Raw genomic sequence first — 13,552 nt, 5'->3', positions numbered from 1 at the left:
CTTCTAAGGATGCAGACCGGCTCCTGCGCGGCGAGGTCGCAGGAGCCGACTTCTTTTCTATGACAGCTGGAAACCTACAGAAGGCTCCCAGGCCTGTAATAGGAATATTTCTATTGCCGATGGTCTATGACCAGTCGCAATAGTAATGTACAGAATCTCTCATAGACTGCAATACACTTGTGTTGCAGTCTGTGGGACGTGCAATCAAATGATTACATGTTCAAGCCCCGTAGGCGGGGGCTAATAAAATAGTTAAATAAAAAAAAAATTATATATAAAAAAAACAAACAAAAGTTCTAAATCACCTCTTTTTCCTAGAATACAAATAAAAGTAGAAAATTACTGTGATACACATACACATTAGGTAACCCTGTGTCCAAAAATGCCCGGTCTACTTATTAAATATTTTTCTGGTACGGTGAACGTGAAAATCAAAGGTACCAAGCTGCTGTTTTTATTTTTAATGTTTCGCCTCTGATTTAAAAGGTGATCTAACCAATAGACGTTCCCCAAAATGGTATAACTAGGGCAATTCTGGCCCCACCAGATTGTCTGCGGAAAAGAACCAAAACAAAACAACAACTTTTTCCAGGCGGAGAGAGCCACATACAGACATCGGTAGTTTGCTTTAAACCCCATTCAAATGAATGGGTTGTAAAGTAGACCGCCGGCAAGCTGTCACCTGTCCAGTTTTTATGGGGTTTAGGACGGAAACCCAGGAGCAAACAGCGGCGGTAGTGTGAACACTCCTTTACAGAAAAGATGGTTTAGGTTTGGAAAACAAATAAAAAAGCATTAAGGAGTATGCCAAAGGGTAAGTGTGCATTAAGAAGAGGTACCCCACAGAAGAGGGGTAGTCTTATAGGGCGAGTATATCCCAAACTCTATATTTTAACTGGGAAAGTTGGGTGGTCGTTTTATATGCCAGAAAATACGGTAATCGTTCAGACCCCCAGAATATAGCTAACATGTAATTTTGGCTGCATGGTGAATAATTTAACATGAGAAAAAGGTGTGAATCAGTTTTTTTTCTAATTCCACCTCATTCTGTATTATTTCCAGCTTCTCAGTATATCGTACAGAATATTAAATGACACCATCTGTGAAGTACAATTTATCCTTCCGAAAAAAATAAAATAAATGCCCTTATTTAGCTCAATGTACAGAAAAGTAAGAACGTTATAGCGTTTGGAAGTAGGGGAGTAAAAAACAGTAGCAAGGAATTAAAGTATATTTTTTTTGTTTTGTCATTGTTTATGACATTAATACATTTTGTAATATCTGCTTCTCTATATAGAGAAGCTGAGGCTGGATGGGATGTCACTTCAAATATTTCAATCTTGGGCAATATAAAGCAGAACCGTGCTTCTGGTGTCATATAAAAGTTGAGATTCTACCTTTTTGATCTGTATTACTTTCTGAAGATATCATCAGTTGAGAACATAATTGGGATATAGGAGCGATAAATAAATAGACTAGACCTCAGAAGCTCGATTCTGCTTTGTATTATGCATGAGAAATTTGTATTTGAAGTGAACCTCCACCTCTCCCTCCAGGATCTGTATTACACCCATTCTCCGAAGCAGTGAGAATTTCTAATATTTCAAAAGAGAAACGGGGAAAGAAATTGGATTTCTGTGCAGGATTTTATGGAAAAGAGCCAAAATCTTTTAATAAAATATATTACACACATGCTGGCAGAAAATCAAAAATTGTTTAAAACTTTAGGTACGTCTGACATATATTTAACCCCTTCCCATCCCAAGCCGTACTATTACGTTGTGCTGATCGTGTAGATAACAATCAGCCCTGTAATAGTATGGCACTGTAATGCCATGGGCACAGGAGACATGCCTGCAGCATGGCTACATTACACAGCCAAGGCCTGGGACTAGCCATCGGAGCTGGAAGATACTCTGTCTCAGTGGGTTAATAGCGATCAAAGCCTTCAGGGGCAAGATCGCCACCCCTCGGATCTCTCATAAAAAGATAGCGGAGTTTGAAGGGTTGCCATGGCAGTCAAGAGGAAAAAGTAAAATAAAAAGTTTAAAAATCTCACCTTTTACACTTAAAGTGATTCTATCATTAAAATCACATTTTTTTCTTGATCACACATAGGAATACCCTTAAGAAAAGCTATTCTTCTCCTACCTGTAGATGTCTTCTCCGCGCCACTGTTCGGTAGAAATCCCGGTTTTCGTCTGTATGCAAATGAGTTATCTCACAGCACTGGGGGCTGGCCCCAGCACTCAAACAGTACTGGGGGCGTTCCCAATGCTGCAAGAGAAATCTCCAGCGACGCCTCTATCTTCTTCTGGAACGCCCTCTCCCTGCGTCTTCTTCCATCCTGGGTTTCAATCTTCTAGGCCTCGGGCAGAGCTGACTGTACATGTGGAGAAGTTTGAACCCAGCTCCAGAAGAAGACGTGCACAGAGGCTGTTCCTGAAGAAGATGGATGCGGCGCTGGAGAAGAACCAGAGAGAACTCATTTGCATACAGACGAAAGCTGGGATTTCTACAAAATGCTGGTATAGAGAAGACATCTAAAGGTAGGAGAAGAAAAGCTTTTCTTAAGGCTATTCCTATGTGTGATCGAGGAAATAATGTGATTTTAATGATAGAATCTCTTTAAAAGACACATGACGTAAGCAAATAAATAAACAAATAAGCCCTCATAACTATGTAAACAGAAAAATAAAAAAGTTATGAATTTTGGGAGGTGGTAAACGAAAATATAAAAAAAGTCTGATCTTTTATGTACTAAATACCCTTCTTCTGCTACATTTGGATGTAGCCTTATTGTATTGCCTCTGCTTGGTTTGTGAACATTTTAGATTCATTTGCTTGGTAATGTAAAAGTAGTGTACTATAAACATAATTCTATAATGTCTTGAAGATAAGCAACCAGATAAATCAATGAAGATCAGGCAGAGAAGAAAAAAAAAACATTGTTGCTGTGTGTTTAGCACATATCACTTAAATCCTCGTGGAATTTCGTGGGGCGAGTCAAATTCTTTCAGCAGCTGCTTCACTATCAGACATAATGGCACAGTCCACAGAGATTATTTCCTGCACTCAGAGAGCAAATATTTGTGACCTATAATTATTTTTTGGAGCTTTCCCTGCCCTTGTACAAACTATGCAAAATTCCATGTACTTTCCAACACTCAAGAAATAGGTGTTGGAGAGTTGTCTACTTGCAGTAAGCAATTTCGCTTTCAAAGCATTGCTTCCAGTGAAGAATATCTCCATCCATTTGGTGCCCAGTGAGGCCTATATGGCATCAAACAACTGTATAAGGCCGAAGCTACACGTAGCAGGCCGCTGGTTTGGTTTTAATCTCAGACAATGTCTGTAGATTTAATAGAAAACAAGGCATTGATCTATAGGCAGCTACCATCTAAACCGTGGTGCCTGGTCTGTTAGGGTCCATTCACATGGAGGAAACTGGTGAGGAATTTAGTGGAGAATTTCAGGAATGAAAAAAAAGCCTCCCATTGACTTCAATGGGTAACCCATTGAAGTCAATGGGAGGCTTTTTTTTCAGTGCTGAATCTGACGCCATTTCCACACCAAATTCAGCGCCATTTTCCTCCGTGTGAATGCACCCTTAGACTCTACACTCCACAAGGTGGCTTGCAAAGGTAGTCTCCATAAAGAAATATAGTACTGCTTCTGACCCAAGGAAATATCTTTTAACTGAAAGGGAAGTTGAGGCTTGGAACAAACTTCCAGCAGTGGTTGGAAAATCTGAAAAAAGTGAACGTAAACATGCCTGGGGTAAACACATCTATCCTTTTAAAAAAGAAGTCCTACGCCTTATAAAAAGAAATATCATATATTCTAGGAAATACTAAATAGACCATGGGGTCTTTATCTGATGACAATTTTCTATATTTCTGTGTTTTCTTGGCATTAGGGCTGTGAAGTTGGAGCCATGGAGTCATGGTCAGTTTTGGGTGCAGCTGGACTTGGAAATGGTAGAAAGGTAGCAACTCCAACTCTGACTGCAAAGTAAAAGGTTTAAAGAAGTATCCTTCGCCTGAACCCTAAAGTTACGGAAAACAGTAGAAAGCAGATGTTCTACGCTGTTTCAGTATCTCCCATAGAGGTAAATCGGAGATACAGAAACGGTGTAGCACAGTGAACTACACTGATCCTGTAACACCTAAAGTTACGGAAACAGGCGCAACTTGCTTTACTACTCTGTTTCTGCAACACCTATTCACCCCTATGGGAGACACAAAAATAGCACAAAGTAGTGCTGTAAAGCTGCTCCTGTAAATCTACCCTAGGACTAGGGATTTAAGAACAGTTATTTCCATTTTGGTAGCGATTTGCCAAAAATGCAGTAACCTTTTACAGTATTATTAATGTAATTGAATAGAATTGACTTTTTGCATTCACAAAGCAGTAGGAGGGCTTTTTTTTTTCAGGAACTGTCTAAAAAAAAAAAAATAAATAATAATAACATTTTTGTATCACCATATTCTAGGAATCATAACACTTATAAAATATATTTCCATCTATGGAGCTGTGTAAGAACTGTTTTGTTTTTTTGCTAGGAAAGCTGTAGTATTTTTTTTTTTTTTTTTTTTATTTTCAGTATGTTGTTCACATGTAAGGCTGCGTTCACACGGAGTAACACATCACTCATTCTGACACATAAACACGTGTCAGAGTGAGCACAGTAAAACAATCTCATTGACTTCAATGGGTTCGGTCTTATGCGCGCTACACATTGAACTCAATGGGAGGCTTTTTTACCTATTGCTTTCAATGTGATACGCGCATATCACATTGAAGGCAATAGGTAAAAAAGCCTCCACGAATTTTCTTAAGTAGCCACCTTTTTATGAGAATTAGGTTTCTGTTGGGGGGGGGGGGGAAATCCCTAAACAGACTTCCCGAACGGAAACCCATGCACAGATGTGAACTGGGCCTAAGTTTTAATTATTTTGTACTTTTTTTTTTTTTTTTTTTTTTTTTTTTTTTTTTTTTTAGATCAGGGATTGAATATGCAATCTTTAAATTCCTACTAGAATTCTGCAGTCTATGGAAATATTGCCATATTGTCACTAAGTCATACCACAAGCAGGGTTTAATGGTAATCTTACAACAGCAGGGCAACCACTAGCCTTCGCCTTCAGATGACTTACAGCTGCCATGCTAACCAGTCAGCTCCTGCAATCTTGTCATTGATTAGGAAGGGAAATCAGTGCCAAAAGGAGCCTGGCAGCTCAACTTTGCCTCTTAGATGCAGTGCTGGCAATGAACCTGAGCATCTCAGAGGTAAATTTCCACTATTGAAGTAGTGTCTATCCATGGATAATGCCAGCCAGTGTCTACTGTGTGAAACAGCAGCACCTACCAACTATGGCACAGACCCAGCTCTTGACCCAGCATTTGTGGTACATGTAAGGTGGATGTCTGGAAGTACCGTAGTTGATTAAATTATAGAAATAGACCAGCCTCCTTCCTTTCCTTGGTTGGTTGTTTAGGGTTCTCATAAGGAATTTATATTTCTATACGCACAATTTTATTTTGTCTGCTGTAATGTGGGGGTCTTGTTTGGACTAAATCTCAGTGGAGGTCATTGATGCCAAATACTTTTGTTGTCTGTTCCTCTCTTGCTTTATCAACACACTTACTTACACTTACATTTTTCCCTGAATACGAGGGATTTTGTCTGCTACAGTCTGGGTCTGATCTCCTAACTCTCTGGAATAGGATGAAATCACTTCTCATGCCTAAGGTGTCTCTGTAATATGGGTTCAGAATTGGACTCAACATTGCCATAACCCTTACTTGAAAGAAGTGCTAGATGTCCTATGTGAAGCACTGTTTAAGGAGTGCTGATATTTCTGTTTGTGGTTTTTTGTTTTTTGTTTTTTTACTTCTTCTTAAAGGGTTATTCCATGAATAATATTTATATTCTATCCACAGAATAGAGGTTAAATTGCTGATTGAAAGGGGTCTGACTGCTTAGACCAACCCACTGATTTTGAGAACTTGGATTTTTTTACCCCCGTTGTGAATGTGGCTGTGGTAAAGGCACGTGCACCCCCGCTCCCATTCACTTCAATGAGAAATCGCTGCAGTACAGCACTTGGTGCTCCCATTGGAGTAAATTGTAGCAGAGTGTATTCATACCCACAACAGAGGTAAAACATCCCCCCGTTCTCAAGATTGGTGGTGGTCTCAGCAGTAAGAACCCACACTGATTAGCAATATAATCTGTATCCTATTGTTAGAATATAATTATTTCTGTGACATCACCCCTTTAAACTCCAGAATTTGACTTACCAACCCCACAGTTCTAGATGTAATACAAACTAGGCCATCATATATTAATATAATTACTATTAAGTGTCACATATGGCAATATTTCCAGTATTAACTTAATTCAGTTGCATTAGTCTACATGTAGTGTCAGGTTAATGGAGGGCTAAGTATTATTAGACACAGCACTATACATCATATTAGAATGAATGGACTGCAAGCTGCTGTGCTTGGAATGCTCTCAGCTATGGCGATCACATGCTAGTGCTTTTTATAGATTGATTCAACAGAAGGCAATTAACCATGACTTTCCTAAGCATCCCCTGGTCGCTTATTCCTCATCTCCCGCTTGCTTTTGCCTTATTTTATAATCCCTCTATTGACAGTCATATTTCTGCTTTTAGATTGAATTGGCAAACCGTAACATAACATTATTAGTCCTGTTGGATCAGACCAGCCAGGACAATGAAGTAATGAAGTTAGCACTAACATATTGTTAGATTATATGTCATTAATTGAATGTATACATGCTTTAGTCTTCCTGGACTCTGTCATTTATCCTGGGATAGAAGGGACCATGACACTTGTAGTTCCATAATGCTGCTGAAGGAGACCAGGTAGGGTGGTCTTTTCCATAAAACCAAAAATAGTTCTTGGCAATGGTTGACAGTTTAGGCCAAAGTTAGGAAAACTGTGTTTGACGTAATCTACAGATTGTTAAAGAGTATTTTTGTGGTTGAGCTAGGCCTTAGTAGTGCTGAAGGCCTCCATAAAGTCAGTGGCCATATGTGTAGTGCCTAAGTATACCCATAAGCAGCAATAGCTTCTGTCACCAAAACTAGCTTCAGGCTCTGTGAGTTACTTGCCTGTACTTCTGGGGGGTTGAAGGAGGTCTGGGAGCCTCTCTAGGAGGTGACAAATATGTTTTTGCCATGGTCGTGCTGTTAAAGTATCTCAGCCTTCTGGGACTGTGATGGATGAAAGCAGACATATAGAAAGTTGATCTCCAGTGACCTCTGTCCTTGTTGTTCTTTGTTACAGCCACTCATCTACTGGCTTAGTTAGTGCCCAGTTCTTGAACAATGGAATTTTTGTGTGTCTCTGTCACTGCATGTCTCAGGTCATATTATGGGATTTTTTCATGTGAGGCTGCTTATTCAGTAAAAATGAGTAGTTTCCTCTTCTCAAAATACCAAAACGCTAATCCAAAGATCTCTGGAAAACGTCCAAATATTCTCTGTAACATATTCCACCATTTCCAGATGTCATTGCTTCATATATTGGGATTCAGCTTGAGATGTGTGTCACTTTGCAGTTGGTATAGGACTCCTACAGCTCTTATAAATGAAAGTAGAGAAGCTTATATTAATACTGACATTGCTGCAGGTTTTCACATGTTTTACACATCTATTGTAACAGTGTTTCTAAATCTGAGAAACTTTTTTATAATTCTGTTTTATTTGACTTTTTAGCAATAATATTCTGGTGAAGCGGCCAGGGATATTTCCAGGTGTTCTTTAAGAGCATATATAACTTTTAACCTCATGTCTTTGAACCAGCATCTTTCTGGTTGTTGAGATGTCTGTTCTGCCATTACATTATACAGTATCTGTCTCTGGGAAAGCTGAATAAATACATTATATGACCACTGTTATTGCCCTCAGTAAGGTTTTCATTCGACTGTCCCTGGCTTTATATTAGTGGGTTCTTGCAATGATTTTAGGTGAAAATGCTTATTATTTTTTTAGTGATTGCTGCATTCTAAGTTCTCAGAAATTTGGGATATGTAACTTGTAAATTATATTTCATTAAATACAGAAAGATGAAGAAAAAAATTAAGTTTATTGTCTTTACCTAATGGGGCGTTCCAGGCACATCACTAGGATACACCATAGCATCATGATAAGTGTCTCTTCAACATTTCTTATTCAAAGTGTCACCCCCAGCCTCCCAGCCATCGTTGCTGTTCAAAGGAATTGGGCTATGTAGTAATCTCATGCACAGTAGGTGGCCTGGGATGTGACTGTGCAGGGAAAATCTGCATCAGCTGTCCAATACTATGATATTGATCCTTAGGATAAGCCAACGGTAAAAAAATAAATTGGAGGGGGTCCCACACTCCATAACCCCACTCATCAGTTATTTGAGGAGGCTACTCACCTGAGCACCCCTGCCTTATGGAACAGTTCATCAAAGGTTGGACCCCTGCTAATCTAACATTGATGGCCTACATATTCAAATTATAAAATAAGTTTTTATAACTTAATAGTACAAGTGAATATAATAAACTTTATTATGGGGATAACGTCTATCCTTAGGGAGAGACCACCTTTTCAGGTGTGTGGAGACTTATACAGCCATAGTTGCTCCACTGCATGGGAACATGGGAAGAATATGCAAATCTGTCTCCCAAGATGTAAACAGGGAGACAGCGCCTGTTTTGCTGCCCTCTATAGCAAGCACCCTGAACATCATGCCCGACTTCCCAGAAGTCTTCACTTCATAATGCGAGGTTATAACCAAATCAATTTCTCAGCTATGGACGGCACCGTTTCTGTCTGGTTGGACTTCATCAGCGCAGCCTAGAGAGAATTGATTATGCAGTGAATTCGCATTATGCAGTGAAGACTTCTGGGAAGTTGGGCATGATGTTCAGGGTGCTTGCTATAGAGGGCAGCATAACATAGGCACTGTCTCCCTGTTTCCATCTTGGGAGACAGATTTGCATATTCTTCCCATATAATAAATTTTGTTAAATATCTTATTAAAGAAACATTATTTTTCTTTCTCCATTTATTGGGCTACTTTCCTATCCTCTCCCCAAGGGAGTACATTTTGTTTATTTATGAAGCGTGACAGTCCATATTTTCTCTCTAGATATGAATTATATTTCACAGGCTGAAGTTATATTTAACAGGCTGAGTGGAGGGACTGTTAGGAAAGCATTCTGATAAATGGAAAAAGAAGCATTTTTCTTTATTAAACCATATTGCATAGTTTCTTGTGTTATTAATAGTAATTGAAAAGCTGTGTTATAATTCGAGGTCCTCTTTAGCTTTCTAGCCTTTTATTTTAGAGATCTGTGGCAGTGGAACCGTCATGATTTAGTAAGTCATGACATATCCCAGTGATACGCTATCACTTACTATAGTTGAAGAACATCTTTAAAGAAAGATCTCAGGCAGTATATGTGTGTGTTATGACTAGTGATGTGTGTTGTTTGGGGGCAAAGCCTGACTTTTCTATGTCTCTTAATAGGATAGTATTTTGCTCTTAGTGTTCCTTTTAATGTATTTTCTCACTGTATGTAGTCGCATGACATTGCACCTTATCTGCGACACATTAAAGGGGCTCTATCATTGGGAAAAGTCATTTTTAACTAATCACATCTTTGCATAGCCTTTAAAAAGTCTATTCCACACCTACCTTTAGTATGTAAATTGCCTCAGTGGTTTCTGAATAAGTCCGTTTATATTCATATGCTAATTAGACTGGTGCACGATGGATCATGCACCCTCTTTGCTATTGTTTCTTATGGCACAGGCTGCTGCTGCTGCTGCTGATGACTCAGCTTCCTGTTTGCACACACACATAGGAGATAATAGTAGAGCTGCTGGGAACTTCCTGTGCTGGCTGGAAGCTCATTAGCATATGAATAAAAACGGACTTATCCAGAAACCACTGAGGCAATCTATATACTAAAGGTAGGTGTGGAATAGACTTTCTAAAGGCTATGCAAGGATGTGATTAGTTAAAAATTACTTTTTCCCGTGATAGAATCCCTTTAATGCAGGTGTCAGAGGTTGGTTAATTGAAATATTTACAATATATAATACAGTCTTCTTTAAGGAAACAAAACATGAACTTCTCCTTGAATAATGTGGTTCTTCCATTATTAATGGAAATTAATAAACAAATGCCACAGTCCCTGCCAACAGTTGAATGGCATATGTCTATATACCGTAGGACTGCCATGGATAAGGAAAAAGTTTTTTTTAAAGGAGTTTTCCTTTGTATTATGGTATATGCCCATTGCTTCCATACGTGTGCTCGGTTACATTCTGAAATTAAACTGAATGGCATAGATATCAGTGGGTTCACCGTATCGCTATTAATGTGTGTTGCTCTCATCCATCACAGGATGAGAGCAAGGGACATTGAATGACAGATGAACATGGAGCCCCTTTGGTAGGTGTCCATCTGCATTCACCCCAATGTAAAACAGTCAATGGAAACAAATACAGAAGGAGATGGCACTGTCTTTGTCTGTGACTCTACTCTGTTAATGTCTATGTCCATTGCTGTCATCCTATGATGGCAACAGACATTAATAACGGTACTTTGAAAGTAGCTTTAATTTATTCTGGTACAGACAGGCTGTTTCATCCTCTCTTATACTACTTCTTTAAATTGCTGAACTGTTCATTTATTGAGGAAAAAACTGTTTTATTTCCTAGCATACTCTCAGTTAACATTATTATTTTCTCATTGCTAGGTATTTGCATTCGATCATTGCTTCTGGTCGATGGATGAGAAGAACATAGAGAAATATGCAGGTATATCACAATATGCTTACTTTCTGATAAGTCTGTGTTGCTTTGAATACAACTATTCTCAGATTACATGTGAAATAATAGCAAAATAACACAAAGAAAAATGTAGGTAACTAAAATGTAATGTGGTAAAAGCACAGCTTGCAGATCTTAAATATTATTATACAAGTACACAGACCATGTTCCTGTTCTACAATGCACTGAACATCTGGATATCTACCTTATCCCTCTCACTGGTATATGAGATGTCACAGATCACATGCCTCGTATCTCTGCTGTGCCTAGGTTCCCCCTTCTCTTTCCCAGTCTGTAGAAAATGGTGTTTCTCATTCTGGGCAGCAATTTCTTAGTAGTAGAGCTGCGCTGAATATGATTAAAATATAGTCTACTTTTTATCCGGTAAATGACGTCACTACATGACCGTTAAGCACGAATTTACACACACACACTACGTTTGAGGACCTTTGATGACGTCATCACAGGCCTTTCAGCCGTCCCATAGGATCACGCTATGTGGTGGGCGGAGCTACACACTAATTTGGGGGTGGAGCTAAACAGGAGGGAGCCAAACAGTGTGAAAGCTGAAGAAAATGGAGTCTCATAGAAGATCAAGAGACTACAGAACATACAGGCTGTGTCTGGACAAGAGGAGTATATCGGCTGTAGAGTTTGTCAGTACAATGGGGAATCTGTTGTTCTACTCCGGATGGGGGAGGGGAGAGAACTGTTGCACATTTCAGCAACATTCCTTCAGCCGCGTCTAACACAGAAGCTGCTCAAACACTCTCACACAACACAAGCCCTGTATTCAAAATTAGCAGATGTAGCAGAGCTGAGGTGGTGCACTAGCAGTTTGTGTGCGTAACACAGGGGCATGTGGTCTTTGGACTGTGATGGGGGGGGGGGGGGGGCGAACTGTGTCAAATTTCACCAGCAGCCATTCAGCTGTGTCTAACACAGACGCTGCTAGGACACTCAGACAAGACAACCCCTATGATCCAAATTGCCTGATGTAACCGAGCTGAGGCAGCGTGGTACCATAGCTTGCTCTGCTCTCCATACGAATGTGCATACAGCTGGGGCTGCTGCACATATGCACAGATGTAGCAGAGCCAACACGAGGACGCAGGCGGATCACCGCCAACCACATTTGGCTAATTATTAGCGGCTCATCGCCAACAACAATCCGCAGAGGAAGTTGCGGGCAGAAGCTAGTAGGCAATATTTGTAAGACGGAAGGATAATCATTGAAACTACAGTCCCTTGCATACTAAATCTGACCACCGCAAGTCATAGCAGCATCAAAACAAAGGTGTTTTACAGACTTCGCCAAGATATAGAAAAATAACTACTTCTGCTAAATAGTGGTTTCTCCCGCTAGCCATTTGGGCATGCGTGGGATATTTTTCTTTATTTTTATTCGCAAGACCAATGTAATTATTTTATTCTTTATATTATGGGTATAAATATGCAAATATATGTCCAACTTAAAATCAACATGTCACCAGGATGGCTCCCTTTGAACTAGCCTACTGTCTAATGTCCTTTTCAGTTGTAACTAGGGGCTTTCCTGATGTGCAAGTTACCAATCCAGAAAGTGCCCGTGCCTTAAAGAGTCCTAGTTGGGGATGTTGGGCTGGGATGGGGTTGCTTTGTTACCTTTCTTAGCTGTTTTGAATGACAAAGAACAGGGGTAGTTATTCAGACCAATCAGGTAGAGAATAGTTGGCAGTAGATATTCTGAGGCCTTATTATGGGACCTATTACATCTAATGGAAAGTCTAGGAAAAGTTTTTTCTATTCTTAAGCCATTTTTATTTATTTGCTTTTTCCCTCATAAAGCTGGGCTCCTCCAAACATACCACCCTGTTAGATTTATTATATGGAGTAAGTGTTGCTGACAGTTATGAGCTAGCATAGATTTCACTGTAGGGGCATGATATATGATGTGGCATATTAAACATTGGTCTTGATAAATCCCCTATTCAATTTTTCAAAGGAATCTGAGCACCTACATGTGAGCTCTGCATCTCCAGATTGGAAGGCTAAGGGTCATTTTATTGGGTGCAGGTGCAGCACAATTCCCTCTTTTTAAGGATATGCTTAGAGAAAGTCCTTGTAACCATGCTGGCTGCACACTAGACATCACTGGTATCATTACCTGTAGCAGTCACCTTACAGAGTTCTAACAGTGTCTCCAAGTATTCTGATATCCCTTGAACTTCTGGCCAGTATGGAACAACAATCGGAAAGTCGCAAGTAACCATATGAAGCATGTGTCAGCACAGCAGTTAATAAAGAATCCTAGGTAATAGGAACTTGCCAGCAGATGATGACTCTCCATGGTGATATAATGGATAATAGCAGTGACAGTCAGGTAATGGAGCAGATGGATGATGATCAAAGCTGACCCCAATCTTTCCCTATATCAATCCCTGAACTCTACCCCTAACACCAGACACTACTGAACCTCACTGTGAGTATCAAGGTTGTTAATGTAAAACCTAATCTGTAAATATCACCATGAACACAACTAACTGAAGAGCCCAGTATTCAGGAAAATCTACAGTAAGAAGCAAAGCAATTGCAAACCGGGAGAAAGCCAACAAAAACTATAAGGGAAAGTTCATATAAGGTTTTTCGTAGGCATATATATGAGGTGGAGTCTGCCTCAAAACACAACTCTCAATTCTCCCATTCATGGGATTCAAACCGAT

The 13,552-nt window shown here is 39.6% G+C and overlaps 1 protein-coding gene across 7 annotated transcripts in view; it reads left to right on the top strand.

The window, feature by feature from the left end:
- The window catches only part of KIF13A (kinesin family member 13A), a 167,369-nt gene that overhangs the window by 62,991 nt on the left and 90,826 nt on the right, over positions 1 to 13,552 (top strand). For all 7 annotated transcript variants that reach the window (XM_075270884.1, XM_075270885.1, XM_075270888.1 and 4 more), the window contains exon 4: positions 10,778 to 10,838. In XM_075270884.1, coding sequence (XP_075126985.1) covers positions 10,778 to 10,838 — 61 coding nt within the window. The remainder of the gene's footprint in view (positions 1 to 10,777; positions 10,839 to 13,552) is intronic.

The sequence above is a fragment of the Leptodactylus fuscus genome, chromosome 4 (assembly GCF_031893055.1).
Source record: "Leptodactylus fuscus isolate aLepFus1 chromosome 4, aLepFus1.hap2, whole genome shotgun sequence".
NCBI classification, from domain to species: domain Eukaryota; kingdom Metazoa; phylum Chordata; class Amphibia; order Anura; family Leptodactylidae; genus Leptodactylus; species Leptodactylus fuscus.
Note: the sequence above shows the minus strand (reverse complement) of the source record. Positions and strands in the feature narration are given on the sequence as shown.